Source organism: Heliangelus exortis, chromosome 8 (assembly GCF_036169615.1).
Source record: "Heliangelus exortis chromosome 8, bHelExo1.hap1, whole genome shotgun sequence".
Classification (NCBI taxonomy): domain Eukaryota; kingdom Metazoa; phylum Chordata; class Aves; order Apodiformes; family Trochilidae; genus Heliangelus; species Heliangelus exortis.
Genome location: NC_092429.1, coordinates 16,468,601 through 16,485,522, shown reverse-complemented (window position 1 = coordinate 16,485,522; position 16,922 = coordinate 16,468,601). Strand labels below are relative to the sequence as shown.

Genomic DNA, 16,922 nt, shown 5'->3' with positions numbered 1-16,922 from the left:
TGTAGTATTCCAAATTAGTGAACCGCTGTCGAACTGGTTTTGATGGTTTTAGGCAAACATACTCTTACAACATAGATTAATTCTTGATTGTTTGAATATTGTGGCTTCTATGAGAAACTGGTGCTTGCTTAGAGCCTCTTTGTCCTGAGTGAAGAGCTTTGCTGGTTCGAGCTTTGTTGGAATACAGTTGTAGCCAGCAGGTTTCTAATGCACAGCCCCTGACTGATAGGGACAGATACTGCCCCTCTGCTGAGAATTGTGCTAATGAAACAATTCTGTAATTAACTTTCTGGATACTCTGTATACTAATAGAGCAGTTTTTTAGAGTTGTATTTTTAGCCTACTTTTCACATAAGAGTTATTTCTAGCCTTGGGTAATTCTTACAACATCCTTTTTAATGTGTATGTAGAGCTCACACTTACGTGTTTCTTGTTTGTACACCACCTTATAACTCTGCATGATTCTTTAGATCCAGGAACAGGATCTTATTTTTATACCCCTGACTTTTTTGGTTCTTTTAGTTTTCTTGTTACTACCTAGTGCAGGTTAGTGAAACTGGCAGCGCATAGTACTTTTTTCACCTATACTCTTGTCTTCCTTTAAACAAATAAGAACAACAACAACAATCCAGTGTGCTTGATAGTTCTTCTAGGGGACTAAACAAGTGTGGCAGTCAATTTCTTATTAAAGGTGGCTTTCTAAAATGACATAATAGGGGTGGAAAATAATTACATTTATGTCTTCTAGGGCTGTCTGTGGTTGTCCTTTGAGACAGGAGATTGCTTGATAAAGGAAGTGTATCTTTGACAGTCTTCATGATTTGAAAAGCAATGCTTAAGGAATAGCTTGCCAAACCTGACACTGAATTGCTTCCTATTTAATATTTACTGCTGAATACTAGGTAGCACCTATTGGGTTGTACTGGACAGCCAGGTAAAATAAACTATGTGCCTGCATAGGACTAACAGTTACAAACGGGGCCCCCTAAGATCTGTGGCTGAGGTAACAGAATTTGGCAGCTAACATACTGTGCCAGTTGAGTTAATAAGAAAATATTTAATGTCAAGTTGAAATTCTTCCGTTTTTCTGTAAAAGGCAAATATTTCTAATTCTGGTTTTAGTTTTTTAAAAGTTTTTTACCAACCTGGTGTTCTTCTTTAACTTGCCTGAAAAAAAACAGCATGTCTTTTCTGGGCTACTGGAGAATAGGATTCTTTCTTTCCTGCAAGCAGAGGCTTTCCAGCTGAGTAGGTTTAGGTTTTTTATTTATTCTTCAAGTAATTTGTTCGTAGTTAACCAAAATAACATTTCTTTGGTAAAATGAAGGGAGAAACATGGTGAAGTTGAGCAGGGGCTAAGTTAAAATGGTTTCTTTGTCTGGTAAGTGAGGAGTTCAGTATTCTTTCACTGTTTTCCTGTGATAAATGGCATGTTGCTCTGTTGATTTAGCACAAAGATTTTAGAAAAAAACTTCAGATCATTAATTTTAATTATCAATTGTTCATCTAAAGTAATGAACAGAAAATGCACTGAACAAAATGCTGTGTCTAGCAGCTGGTCAGTGGTGTGTTTTACCGCCTTTTTCTCTGAGCCTAATTTAGCATTGAGCTCTTCAGTCTTACGGGTAAAACACTTAATTACCACTTTGTCAACTAGACTTTTAAAATTTTCTTTATTGGAAATGCTGCAAGCTCTGAAATTTCTCAACAGAATTGCACTATTCAAAATGCAAGATTGTGTTTTGGGATTAGAGCGTCATAATGTGGAGATCTGTAGGAACTTGATAGTAGGTATTGAATGCAGAGTAGCCTAATTGGCTCAGGTTGCCTCCATTCTGTTTTTTGGTAATTTTTTTCCAAATTACATGGTTTGGCTTGAAGCACTACATGCAAAACTAGTAACGGTTAACTTGGATCCTTCTAATATACTAAACAATTGCGTCAATGCAGTGAATATATTTTAAACCATCTTTATTGCAGAAAACTTTTTACAACGCTTTGAGAATTTCATTTTTTAAAGAGAGAACTGGATTATAGTTTTCTTTTGAATGATAGGTATGCCTGTGAAGCTTAGAACGTGTGTGCATTGCAATACGACGTTTACAAGTGCTGTTAGCCTGTCCAACCACTTACGCGCTTATGCACGAAAGAAGAGTGCTGGACTTTTGACTGGGACAGGTATGTTTTGTTACAGATGTAAAAGCAAGTCTGTCTATGATACATTTTCCTCATCAGACTGGACAAAAGCATATGTTAATGCAAAATAATTTTGAAGCTTCTGCTGGTAAACGATTTATTTGCCGTAAAATTTCAGCAACTTGTAAGAATAGGTATGTTGCTGTTGTCCACTCTCATGTCTGATTTTCATACTCATTTATTTTGGATCCAACACTTAAGGTATGTAAGAAAAACAAAGAGATTATTGCTTAAATTAATTCTCCTACAATATTACAACTCCCAAACCAACTAGTTGGCCTTCTAATGAAGTATTTGAAAGTACCTCAATAATGAGAGGAAAAAATAAAACAGACCCACAGCAAATAAACAGTTTTTACAACCTAGTGCATACAACTCCTAAGAAGACCATAGTTGAAATAGGAAAAGCAAGTGATGCATATTTCTAACAACATTGTATGTAGTTGGTTTAATTCTCGTTTGGCTCACAACCCAAAAACTAGCTGATCTGATATGGACTGAGTTTAGTACAGCATTTGGTACATCCATTAATGTTTTTTTAATTAAAACACACTTAATTTTAAAGTTCCTCTAATACTGCAGATTTTGACTCATTTTCAGAGACCTGCAGTTTGCTTGACTGTAGACAATTTCTGAGTTTACTTGGATTACCACTGAGATTAGTGGGACTTCATATGAGCAGCAGCAAATTGTGGAGCAGAGATGGAATATAGTGAGAAAAATTTGGAAATATGAAGTCTAGAATATTCAATGATTAAGAAGGGCAGCCATCAGTTTTCTGTGTCAAGCACAGAGCTCTTTACATAGTGGTTTGGAAAAATGCATAATCCTTTTTTAATCTGAATATGTAATTTATTATACCAAGAATGACAACTAAACTTGAGTTTTGGGCTTACTCTGCAGAAGACTAAAAAATATTTTTACAAGCTGGACCTGTGGCTTCCAGGCCTTAGTTTTACACTCTGTTAATGATATGACAAAGTAGATTTTGAAGGAAGTCAGCAGATACAGTAGTATTCAGTGTGTATGCCTCTAGCAAGTGATTCTGAAAGTTTTCGTATTTACTCAGTAGAAGGATGATGACAGTTGATATCATTTACCACTGCTGTGATTTGATGTAAGCCCTGTGTTTAGTTACTTCGTATATATATGTAGTGGTAAATTTTTTTCAATAATTACATATTTAAATTGCATATTGAAATCTTAGCAATAATTCAGTGGAGGAAACACTGTGGGAAACAGGATACTACACAGAGATTGGATCCTGGAGAAGCTTCTTGTACCTCAGCTTCCCTTTTGCTAAGTGGGAAAGGTGAAGGAAGCATATTAGGGTACTTTCAGGGACTTCTTTTCTCTTTAAGAGATGCATTTTGCCAGCAAAGTAATAGCATACTCACCAGAACAATTGCCACTTTCTTTTAAAGAACTGAAAGAAAACTCTTGAGTCATGTATCATTGGATCTAGAAATCTGTTTAAAGTTAGGTTAGAAACAAAATTAGTTTAGAAGCAAAGCTTTTTAAAAAAAAGTTAGAAACAAAACTTTTTAAAAGTTTTTTTCTCAGAAGCTGGAGCTGAGCCTGGTAAATAGAACAGACCAAGTCAGTAAAGGCCTTTCGCTGAAACCAGTGACTTGGAGAGGCTTAAATTCTAGCAATAACATTATGGAACATAGGTATATTTTAAAGTTTGTCACTACCATTAAATCTGTTGTAACTCTGCAGAGTTTTTACACTTTGCTAATTGACTCTTCACTTGAGCAAGCTCAATGCAAGGCCTGTAGACTAGAAAATAGGCTTTTAAACAGTAGTTTTATTTGATATTCCAATTTATATTGTAAGTTTTGTGAAGATAATTAATTCAATGCAAGATTTCACTAGCACAAACTTGTTTTAAATTTTGCTATGAGTATCGCTTTTAGACAGATCTCAGATTTTGTGATTTAAAAATAGTTGCAGTTGAGAGAAATTTCCAGATGCCTTCATTTTGGCTTCAGTCTGGAACCTGTCTGGAGACAATGAAGATATGTTTATACAGGTTCCTTCTTCTGTTATCACGAAGCCTTTCTTTTTGTAAAGTAAACATAACTACCAAAAATAAGTAACATTGGTCGATTATTTGTCTCAGTGTCTTGCTGTAATTAAATAATTATGAGCAAGCATGAATGATACAGTTCTATTATTTGGAAATTGTTATGGAAGCTATCTAGGCATGACTGTTCAGTAAGAGAAATACAGTAATCTCTTGAAAATGAGACCTTTCCTAGTACTACGTTGGTTTACGTGTACTAGTCTGCTCATGTTTTTCAGTTTGTTTGCATGTGGTTTTGATACTATTATTGCATTGCTTTTCTAGCAGATGTCCTGCTGCTTCTGAGTCAGTAATTTGATCACATGTAGTTACATCTTAATGTATATTTTTCTTCAAATGCAACTTGAGAGATTTAGCAGTGTAATACTCATAGTTAAGAATAATGGTAAATTTTGAGAATGGACTCAAGAAAAACATCCTAGAAGTGAAACTTTCTAGGCTGTTGGCTGTGCAAGGTTAGTGTTTATTAAACTTAGTTTGTGCCTATAGTTATGGAGTAGGGTTCCATTGTATACCAAATGCCTGCACAGGTTCATTTGGGTAGTTACTTGCTTTTATATTACTGATTGCATAATGAGCTTCAGATGTCTCACTGGAATATTAATCTGTCTTGTTTCATTATGCAGTCCAGTTTTAAACAATGTAATTATTTAATAACTCACCTTGAATAGATGCCAATTTCCTTTTATACCTGTTTTGATTAATAGCAACACACTAGTGTTTACCGGAGCATGTGGCAAACTTGCTTCTTCTGATTATCTTTAGAACGTTGGACAGACTTACACAATATCTTCAAAATGAATCTTGCTCTTCCTCACACAGGCCTTTTCTTCTCTGTAGACCTCTCTCCCTCCCTTGGAAAAAAAAATTCTCTTGATACTGTCTTGCAACTTAGCTTTTCACATCTGTGTTGACTCTTTTCTCATATGCAGTCTCTTCTTACCAGCTGTCATCTTCTGGGAATCACCACTCTGGTCTTTGTTTGTGTAGATGGAAACTTCTTTTTCAGAAGTTTGAGAGAACAGTAAGATAGAAAGCAAGGAGTCTGGCTTGTGAGCCAATAGTATGACTGAGGTAGGAGTTAATACGGCCACTAAGCTTCCAAATAATTTCTAATATTGCTTTGTCAAAATTGTAGTTTGGAAAGTTTACTGTGGAAGCACATGCAGATACAGCGGAAATCTGAGATCCGCTAGCTTTGCGTGGTTTTTATTCTGGACTGTTGCAGTTAAAACTTATCAGCTGGCATGATGAGTTAGTTTTTGGTGTCCTGTAAAATCCTTCAGGGACCAGATTACTGGAGGATTTTTTTAAAATGCGTTTTACTGTGCCATAATGATGAGGATAAATAGAAAGTGATTGAATGTGGAAAATCAGTGAATAAATACAGAAGAAAGAGAATACATTATCTTTTACTTTTTAATTGGCAGTCATTTAAAATGGTTAATGAGATACATTTATGTGTGCAATTAGTCAACCTGTGGTAGCTTATACACATTATGGCAAAAGTAATGAAGCCTGAGTAATGACCCAGCTTCAGTCTTCCTGAAAATGTTCCATGTTAGGGAACATCATGCAAATTACCATTGCTGCGCTTAAGTTTTGATCCTCAGACCAAATGCCATGGCATGAAGGACCTCTAAGTATAACTTTTCTGATCTGTGTTATCTTGGGTATGTTCGTTTTAGTATTGCATCTCCATCTTCTTGTGGTCTTTCTTGATATGTAGTCACAGAGGTAAAAAAGGTTTTTATATACAGGCTTTTTAACTGGAATGTGTTTTTCTAAATAGTGCGCTCCGAAATTGAACTTGAGTGCCTCAAGGAACTATCTCCAGAGTTTGATTGTCTTTTGTTTTAAATGCATTGTTTCTCTGTCTTGCTGGGTCAGGGGTCTAATGAAGCACTGTAACTGGTGGTTTATGGAAAGTTTTTGGAATAGCATCTAGGAAGCACCAGGTGGCCAAACCCGAAGGGAAGAGGTTTCTTTCAGAAAGAATTAGGCCTTTACAGAGAATTGAAGGTTGATAGTTCAGGGACTGTGATAGCCATGAAGTAGCTATGTGAGCATTAATGGTAACTAGTTCCTTCCTCTCTCTGGCAACTGGCTGCAATTTCCATGCAGCTTATGAGCTGAATTATCCTTGGCCTCTTGCCAAAAGGGCTAAAAACACTTTCTGAGGAGGTCATGCTTTATTGCAGTAAAGACATTGCACAAACAGTACCTGAGTTTTGGTCAGAACATGGCTATGCTTTTTTATGGGTGAAGCAATGCTGTGAGTTGATGCTTGCAAGAACTTGTAAGCATCATATCAACAGAGTACTTTAAGTGTGTTCATGTGACTTCATTTAAACTTGTTAACCTCTGGATAGACAAAAATGAAATTAACGTTACAGTTACTGGTACACGACTCTTATAACTGGTGTTGGAATTGCAGTTTTCAATCAGCTTTCCCCAGATGCTACTTTCTCCACGTTACATTCCTGCTTCATTGGAATAACTTCAAAATGTACCGTGCTGCTTTGCACTCCCTAGAATGTGAAGGAGTCTGTTCAGTGGATCAAAAGACAAAGGGAACAAAAACCACCCATTGCGGAACACAGGTTTAATATTCTTAGTATTTTTCTATCTTTTATAATAGCTTCTTACTTGAGCAGATCTACTTCCAGTCTTAGCTAAGTTACTTGGAGAATGCATTGAGCGATCTGGTTTTTTTTCTTGATGCTTTTTAATGTGGTATTTCCCATCCTTTGTTTTGTAATTTATCTAAAACATCCGTTGTAAATGGCTCAGAGAAGAAGCTGCTCCTTTTTCTCCCTTGTTTTCTCATTTTTCTTGGAAAAGGTACCTTTAATGGAAGCAGAAACTACCTTTCCTGGTACATTACAGCAGTTTCTGTTTGTGTTGCCTTTGCTTGATTGCACAGTAGTTCAGAGTGGCTTTTCTTGGAATATTAGGTACACACAAACCATTAGGCTTTAGAAACTATGTTGCAGAAGACCATTTCAGGTCTAGGTAAGAAAGTGAAAGCTCTCTGAAATGCTCTCTGAAATGGGAGGTATGTGAGGAGAATCAAGTTTCTTGGTGGGAATGAATGTCTGAGGTTTGCCACCATGAAGGAAATGAGATAGTTCTCGTTCCAAATGCACGTGGGCTTCTCTAGAAGGAGAAGGATTCACTTGTATCAACTGATGGACACCAGATGCAACTCATGGATGTGTTTGCATTTGGATAATGACGATTTCTGTTTCCCTTCATCCTGTGATTTCTGCAAAATCGGCAATGGAAAAGCTTTTACTGAAATAACTGCTTCAGATAAGTTGCCCCTCGTGCAAATACTTCTCTTCAGAGAATGGGTGCCTGGGTTTCAGCATTTTATCTGCTTACATTTCTGATGATATTGTTGCTGATGTTGCAGTATGAAAAATATTTATACTTACTCATTCCTGTAGTCTGAAAGATAGTGAGCTTTTTTCTTCCTTAATATATTAAGAGTATGCTTTTGCTGAGAGCATAAAGCATTAAGAACCCCTTACCTATTCTGCAGAAATTGTCTTGCCCATTTCTATCTATCTCTCCCCTGCCACCTTGGGTTACTGCCTTTATACGCCGACTGCTTTTGTTGTTGCTATGAAAACAAGTGCTGTTGAGCCTCATCTTCCTAATAATGGCTTGACCCAGGGTCTAAGGAAGTTTCTCTAGGTTGGTATCTGCTTTCTACTAGTTTGATTAATTTCCTGGTACCTAAAATGACAAAGAGTAATTTTAAATTTTTTTTAGATACTGTAGGAATCTTTACATTTGGGGTTGAGTCTGGGAAATGTCTGGTGTGTCTGAAACTGACAGTTTAGCTAGAGTGTAAAAGCTTGAGGTGTTCATTTGGAGGACCTGAGAAAAATGAAAGATGCTATCAAGACTGTCCTTTAAATAAGAATGTTTTCCCTTACCAGGTGATGTTCTATGCTTCAGCATACTAAAAGTTTATTCTTTTACATTACAGAATGGAAAGAAGTCAAAACTTAAGTGTAAACTCTTTATAATTTTACTGTTAAGATGCTTCATTAGCATATCACTATGCCTTTTGGTATCAAGAATACCACTTGTCACTGTCTTTCAGGTTTCTGTGGAGTTCAAGTGCCAGTGCCTTGTGGTTTGGAATAGAGTGTAGCTAGATGTACTTCTTAGTTCAAACAGTTGCAAACTTCTTGTTTTTTCTTGAGCTTTATCAGCTGTTTTTATCATAACAATATTAACTCAGTTTAATTTCCTCATCCCCCAACTCTGGCTGTTTCTTAGAATCTCCAGGTTTCGTTACAGCTTCCTGTGACATCTTTTTACAGGAGTTACAGACTTCATGCTACGTCTTTTCTGTTCACACACCTTAGTTACTTACATATGCTTAGACTGAATTTTAAAAGTGGCCTTGCCATCCTTGTTGATTGTCCTAATACCAGCTCCCACTGCTAAGGATTAATATGTAATTTTTGCAGTGCGCATTAGAATTCAAACAGGAGTGAGGAGGAAGCTTCAATTAAAAGTCTTAGACTGAAAGGAAAAACTTGTGCATAATGTTTAAAACAAATGGCAGGTGTTTATTCAAACTAGAAATTCTTGATTGCATTAGCCAAAAGCTACAACTTCCGGTAGCTGGGTTGAACATGAGTGCTCTTATGATGGTACTTGAACTACAAAACAAGTTCCAAGATTTTGACAGTGTTTTATGCATGGGGCTTTGCTTCTGTATAAATCTGCAATTTAAGTTAGCTGGTGCTTGTTGATATTAGAACAACAGTTTAATGTTGAATGTCAAATCATCTGGGCTTTGAATGAGCAAGCACTGTGCTAAACTAAAAAAAAAACAACTTCAGGTGTTTTGCCAGGAAATGTCTTAGAACACACTGTAATTTTTCTGGATTTACATTATAATTTAATGTAGAATAACAAGGAGGTAGATGTTTTTATCTACTGCTGTAGGGGATGCTTACTAAATATCTTGGGTTAATCCTCACTGAAGTATCACTTTCACATACGGAAATTTCTCTCTTTCTAGCTCTAGACTGTAAGCAAAAGAAGTCAAGGTCAAGATCTGGAAGCAAGAAAAAAATGCTGCCGTTACCTCATAGTGCCGATGAAGTTTACATACTCAGATGCAGGTACATGGGGTTATTTTAATTGAAACAACACATTCTTAAGAGCTCGCTGATTTTATTAATCAGAAAATTTAAGTTTGTATTCTATAAATGTGTTTGTGATTAAAGTGAGTAATAGGGAGGGGGGAAGCAGTTGCCTGTTTTCATTAATTTGAACAAGAGGACTTGAGTCAGTCATACTCATATATTAGGTTATAATTATAGTTTCTATATTAGTTTCTAAATTATAGTTTCTATATTAGGTTTCTAGCTAAAATCTTTCTGGTCACATGTGAGTAATGTTCTGTCCTTTAAAAGAAACCTTACATAAGAACAGCTAATAGTTGTTGCTAGTGTTAAAAACATAAGAGTGTAAGTTGTATAAACCGCAGGGGTTTTGTGCCCACAGTTACTGTAAATTAACTCAGTGACTAAGGTTTTCAGCTAAAATATACAGAAATAAACCTCAAGAAAATTGAGACTTCCCGTTTAATATCTTTGTTCTGTAATTTTTCAGTAGAGCTAGATACATCTTGATGGAATAATTTTAATATTTGCATAGGTTCTGTGGTCTGGTCTTTCGAGGGCCTCTGTCTGTCCAAGAAGATTGGATCAAGCACTTGCAGCGACACATTGTCAACGCAAATCTTCCACGGACTGGAGCTGGCATGGTTGAAGTCACATCACTACTTAAAAAGCCTGCTTCAATTACTGAAGCTTCATTTTCTTTACTGATGGCAGAAGCAGCATCATAGAACAAGGAAACATTTTAAATTTTAATTGGATGTAAATTTGAAATACTTTTGTCATTTTTTAAAATAAATTGCTACACTAAATTATGTTTATAAATGCTAAAGACAGAAAAATAAAGGAAGTGGATTACAGCAACATCAAAGTAAGTTGAATACTTAACAGTTACAGTAAGTAGTCTTTATATTTTATATAGGGTGAAAGATGTGTTTTTAAGGTTTATTATGTTTTTGTCAGTTACTGTGTTCACTATCAATACAAGACCATTACATGTATGGCAGCCATTTTTAAATTGTTGCACATGGGTACTTAAAAGACAGATTTTAATAAAACAAACCCTGTTCTATTCAGTGTTACCCAAACCAAGGCTCTGTTTATTCCAAAAAGAATTACATAGAAAAATAAGATATTACTATATTTTGTTTGTATGTATGTAGTGTTTTGTATAATACCAAGAACTGCTAATACAATTTACTCAACCTAGGGCATTAAATATCATGTACTTCATAGTTCAAGAGACTGTTTCATTCAAATAGGGCAGTTAGTACTATTCTATCTAGGTGTGTAAGTGTTTTTTTTTAAATCACATGAGGCTTTTTGTACTAAAAAGTGGAGGGAAACTTGTTTAAACAAATTTCTAAGAGAAATATGTACATAATACTGGAAATTTGTGGTAAGGAAATATTCTTTACTTCAGTTGCATTTCTCACTGACAATAAAGTGGTGCATCCATGCTACCTCCTACTTGTCAACAAAGATGGTATTTACCCTTATGTTTTTGTACCATAGTAGATTCAATCCAGCTTTCTTTAATACAAAGCATCTTTTTGTTAACAAGGTTTTTTCTTTATGATGATTTACTCAAAGTCTGACTTGCTTACAGAAGTTTGCCTCCCTACTATTTTATTTAACACTGTAGAAATGTACTAATAAGCATTGCTCACTACACGGTTAGAGTAGAGTTTTCATTTATAATTCTGTTTAAAAGATTGATCATTTTAGAAAATTTGAACACAGACTGAAATGTTTCTACATATGAAGAGAATGTTTACAACTTCAATTTTAGAGCTTGTTTTGGATGTGATTATATGTATGAAAACTGTAACACTATGCTCATGCTAAGGACCTACTTACAGAATTACTGAAATAAATGTGCTGTGAGGATGGAAATATGGTGCAGGTGTCTTGGTCATGATGAATTGTGTTTGTTCATTTAAGCTGTCTTCAGAACATGATTTTTGTTTAAATCAAATCAGATTCCTCTACAAATCAATTTTGTATGCAAGTAACATTTCATTTTACTCATATAGGGTAACAGATACTGTAGTTAAGCCAAGGATAATGCATTGATATTTTCTTTATATGTAAATAAAGTTAAAAGCAGTTAAAACAAGAGGAGTATTTTGGTAGAGTATATACATACCTCACTGCCAGTGAAATTGCTTTCCTATGGTATATCTCCTTACCAGAAAAATCTCTAAATAAAAAGGTTTAAAGAAAATCTAAATGTCTATAATGTGAAGCATTTATTTGCATTGTGTGAATTAAGTTTGTGAAATTGATTTGTCTTGCTTGAGATTAGAATCTTCTCATGATCTTAGGTAAAAGTACATTTACTTGCAATAAACTGACTTGTTCAGAGCCGCATTACATTTGACTGGTGGAAAATATGAATAAATGTCTGTCTTCCTGTACATGTGCAGTTCAGAGTTAACACACGAGGCTTTTTAATGTTCTGATAAAATCGATTGGCTAGAAATGCACAACTGTGCAGGACAGTCCTGAGACAAGGCCAGCCTAGCTCTGTCAAGGCTGTCACTAAATTAGTGCTTTTGGGTGTTTACCTAGACAAGTTGCTACAGCTAACTTTAGCTTCATTGTCAGAGGTTACTCCTTTTTAATTTTTTTTTTTTTTTTTAACTTACCAGTGCATTTAAAGTCTGGAGAAAATACACCTTGGAGATTTTAGGAAGGATAACTGGGATGTTGAAGTGTATTGCAGACAAATCATGTATATGTAGACTAACATTCTAAACTTGTGGATGGTTATGGGATTTTTTTAATACGCTGAAACAGAACAGAGGAAAGTGATGAGATCACCTTGAGTGCTTATAATGCTTTAATAGTGTGCTTGTTTACCCTTCTCACCAAAAAGGTGCTTATTGACAGCACTGTATTTTGTGGCTGTTAAACAGATTTTAAAAAGAAATCAATTAAGTGCAAATGATATTTATCTAGTATTGTTAAGAATGCTTGTAAAGGTGAAGCCATACTGCACGGAATTTAGCGGTAGCAAAAAACTATTAGGTCATAATAATAATTAAAAAATAGTTAATGCTATTTAGTTCTAATTAAACCCCTATAATGAGCTGCTTTGTGTAACAATAAAATCCATCGTTGTGTCTGGAAAGCAGAGAGCTCTAGGCCTGATGAGTTTCAAAAATGAGGTTGTTTTGATGAGTAGTTTTCAGTGTCAGGCTGGCTAAGTGGGTGTGCTGGAGCTGTGTACCCTGCTTGCATTAAGAGATCCTTAGCATTATAATTTGAAATACGGACAGAAGTTCTAGAACTGCTCTTGATTACTAAATTAATTGCATATATGGTTGATACAGATGAAATTTCTTTTTTCTTTTTTTTTTTAACAAAAACGAGTGGGTACTATAAAGCTTTCTCTAGCTTCTGGTCCTCATATGGGACTGTTCAGTTTTTTTGTTTATTTGGACACAATGTTTTGTTTCTGTTTGGATCTTTTGTCAGTACCTACAAGGTAAACCCCTGTAAACCCCTTTCCAAAGGGGTTACGGAGATTCTAAACTGGTAGAAGAGAGTTAATTAAATCTGTCAGTTTATTATATGAATCTCATTTTGGTATCTGTGGCTTGGGAGGCTCTATGACAGTCTTTTGTTAGAGTTGGACTTCCAGAACTGCACATGTGAAGTGAATGTTGGTCTGTTCATGGTGGCTGGGCAGCTTTGGGGTGAAGGCTGCAGTGGCGTGGTGATTTTTGGTTGGTTGGTTCTGGTTCCTTATCACAGCCTTTTGAGTTTCAAGAGTTATCCAAGTTTCTGGTAAAGGTCTCTTAAGTAGCAGCCTCTGGAAAATTATGAAGGAATTTTCAGAATGTGTAGAGAAGCTTGGGAAATTGTAGAAGACCACAGCTCACATTTTCTAAGATGCTTGCCTGTATTCCGTAGTCCCAGTGATGTCTCCCACTAATCTTCAGTTAAAACTCTGTCTGTATTCCTTGAAAAGAAGCTTACGCAGGACCTTGGGACAGTGATTTGGTGCTGCCAAGTGGTAGTTGTGTTCAGGCTGAATGCAGGGAGAATGGGAGATGGAGGCAAATGGATGACAGCTGTTGGATCACTAAGATCCCTGGGCATTTACTCTTGTTTGCCATATGTTGTTTTATATAAATTGTGTAAATTGTGTTAGGTGGACTGCTCCCACAAGATGAGGCAGTCCAGCTCTTCCTGCAGATCCAACTTGTGCTTCCTCAGGGCTCACCTTACAGCCAGCAGTACCAGGAAGGAGCTGCTGACTCTTCTTGATGGGAGAAAAAGCACAGATCAGACAATAGCTGACACCAGGCTTTGGGGAAGCAGAGCAGCCCCTCATGTGCCAGGGATGGGGATTGTTAACAGGTGGAGTTTGTATTCTGGGCCAGACTTCTCCATGTTTTAGCTACGTGTGTGTTCAAAGTCCTACCTTTTCAGCCATGCTCAGGGAAATCACCAAGGTCTTTGAGGTAAGTGGATCACAGGAGGAATGAGAGTCATGAATTGGGGCTCAGAAGTGTGTCCATCCAGAGTTTCAAAAAGTCCGTGTCATGGGGCTGAGGTGGGGAGATCTGTTCCTGCAAAGCTATTTTAACTCCAGTGATTTTTCTGGGCCAGTTGTGGTTGTGGATTTCCTTTGTGTAACTAGTGCTTTAAACATTGATTAAATCTTCTACCTGATTCTGAAAACCTACAAAAGACAAATGTTGCCCGACCAAATGTGGAAAAATTACCAGTGAATAGCAAGTACTTGTTTTTAACTAAACGGTAAAGGCTGTGAAGGAGGCCTGTTTAGTTGAGCACTATGGTTAACAGACTTTTACACTTTTTATCACAACAATTAATAGGCTGGTTACTTAAACACAAGTTTCATATTTTTAAAAAATTGTTTATGTAGTTTTCACTTGGTTTTTTAAAATAAAACCTTTTTAGGATGGTACTTATTTTAAAAAGCTGACTGCATTATGATTTCAGGCCTTTGAATCCACCATGCTTTGTAGGTGCTGTTGCCTGGTACATGGGTAGCAATTTTGATGTAATGGAAACATTTGGCCATAGTGCCAGGTCTGTAATATCTTGCAATAAAATGTTCCTTTTTAACACTGCAGGCTTCTTGGTGTTCTTCCATGGGTCAGAGGTGAGCTGTGCAGCACGTGTCACTTAAACCAGGGGCATTCACCTTACCCCGACTGGTTGCATGATGAGACATTTCTGCTGTCTGAAGCCGTCTGAAAATTTGAGAGGTGAGGCAGGGAGAGGGTGTTTACATTCAGGATTTGAGACAGAGAATGAGGATTGGTAGTGGAGGGAACATATTTTGACTCTTGAGCCAGAGTCAAAAATATGAAGCCTAATCAGAAATAACATCAGCTCTCATCTGCACGTATCCTCCTACCTCTAGGTCTCCAGGATCTGGTTTTTCCTGATGCCTTCTTTCCCAGTTGGAAGCAGTTTTTCCCTGCAGCACTGGCTGTGCAGTGGCTTCCACGTGTACCATGACCCAGAGTACTCGGAAAAACTTTCTTCCTGGTGCTCTGCAATTCCCCCCAGTCTCCTGCTACAGCACAAAAGGATTCACTGCCACACCACAACCATTCACTGACTGACACGCACACGTTGCAAGAACAAAAATGCAGAGGTTGGTAACGTTTAGCATGTAAGAGGTTTTTGGGTTTTTTTCTAAACAAGACCTTGGAGTGGGGCTTCCCCCCACATTGTCTTACTAGGGTTGATGCCCTGACACTGCTCATTCTCATTTATTTCATAGTTGCATTCTTTCATTTCATTCATATTTACAGTATAGGCTGATACAGACTCAAGCATCCTTGGTAACTGAGCCCAGAGACGTCAAAATTCCAGTGGGGAAATAAAGGGAGCCCAGGAGCTTTCTCTCTGCTTCTGAAGTGCTTGTACTACATATGTAATAAAATCTGTGGCACTGTTGGGCTTTCTACCCTGTATTTTCACTTAAAGGTACACTTAAAAGATCTGAGCTTTACATACCGAGTGATGATGATAATCCCCTGCTTTTGTGTCAGAGACCAGTGATGTGAAACATATTTGTATGATGTTTATGGTGAGTGTTCCTAAATACAGGCTACTATTAAAAAAATTTTATGGGCAACAGGAAAATTAATGTTTAAACATTCGATTATGTATCTGTAAGCCAGCTGCAGTTGTGAATCAGGTTCGTAGCTTTCAGTGAAACTCATCCAAATCCATCCTTACTGCTATAGCAACAAATGCTGGAGTTCTGAATCCCATTGTGCTCTTTGAAATGGCTTGAGAAGAGTGACTGATGAAGGATGCAAGCCTACACCATTAACTTGGTTTTTAAACAAATAAGGGATTGCACGTCACCTCCTGTGCCAGGGATGCTACAAGTCTTGCTGACAAGAAATAATTCTTTCATCTGCCTCTTCTCTGAAAAAACAATTGTGTGAAAGTAGGAGAAAGAAAATAGCCTGTTTTGGATTAAAAAAAAAAAAAATCAGGAGAAAAAACTTTCAAAAACAAACAAACAAACAAAACCCCCATAGGTTGAAACAGAAAGTGTAAACAGGATAAGACAATATAAGCCTGAGGTTGACACTTGTTTTGTAGTCCCTGAAATCCAGCTGATAGCTGCATTTGCTGTGCCTCCAAATCTTCAGGGGTGCATTTGGGTTCCTGGCACTGAGGAGGTTAGGGCAAATATTATCCTTAGCTGAACAGCCAAGGAATATGTTTTAACCCCAAACTGCTGAAAAAATAGGCAGTGACAGGGAAAAGAGGCTTAAATCCAAATTCTTGTCTTGATAGTCAATTTTACTCATCCACTTTGCCACCTGGAGTACATTTGGTGATGCTTTTTAAGTGCTGTGTATAAATCTGTAGACTCTTGGCCCAGTCATGAATGATTGTGAGCTGCTTGTCCCAAATATGGCCTCAGTCACAAATGTGTTACTGAAATCTGAATTTTCTGTGTGCTGTTTGTGTGGAGACTACCATTCACTCTCTACTATTTGCTGTCCATCATTTTATAACACTGTCTTCTCATTGCAGTAACCTCCACTGCTAATCCCAGTGTTCTCTGGCTGCAGCTGACCGTGAGTGCTAATAAATGACTAAAGACCCTGACCCAGAATGTGAGTGTTCTTCCAGGATCCCAAACTCATTTCTTTGCCCTCAGGCCCAGGTTCCCATCTGGGGATGGTGCTTAGCTGCGTCTCACTGGGCTGCTAACCTGACCGTTCTCATTATCTTCATTCTTGGTTGTTTTCCCTTTCCTCATTTTTTGCTTATATCCACCTTGCTTTTTCTTCTTCATTTTTCATCTCTCTTCCAGACTTTATTTTACCAATGGCTACCAGTGATGAACCTTTTTTGGGAAATTGCTATAAGCTGTATCACTGTGAGCACAGATGGAGCACTGCTTAGTATTCTTAAAAATAGAGCTAATGGCCTGATTTCTGATATATCTTATATGGACGGAGCAG

General features: G+C 36.9%; 1 protein-coding gene across 15 annotated transcripts in view; it reads left to right on the top strand.

Annotated features, from left to right (window-relative positions):
- The window catches only part of ZNF644 (zinc finger protein 644), an 83,082-nt gene extending 68,533 nt beyond the window's left edge, over positions 1-14,549 (top strand). For 12 of the 15 annotated variants that reach the window (XM_071750679.1, XM_071750671.1, XM_071750672.1 and 9 more), the window contains 2 exons: positions 9,336-9,438; positions 9,977-14,549. In XM_071750679.1, the coding sequence (XP_071606780.1) occupies positions 9,336-9,438; positions 9,977-10,169 (296 nt within the window). In that variant the 3' untranslated portion in view covers positions 10,170-14,549. Of the gene's footprint in view, positions 1-2,055; positions 2,179-9,335; positions 9,439-9,976 lie in introns of all 15 variants that reach the window. The other 3 variants (XM_071750674.1, XM_071750676.1, XM_071750675.1) reach the window with 1 other exon arrangement.
- Positions 14,550-16,922: the final 2,373 nt, after the last annotated feature.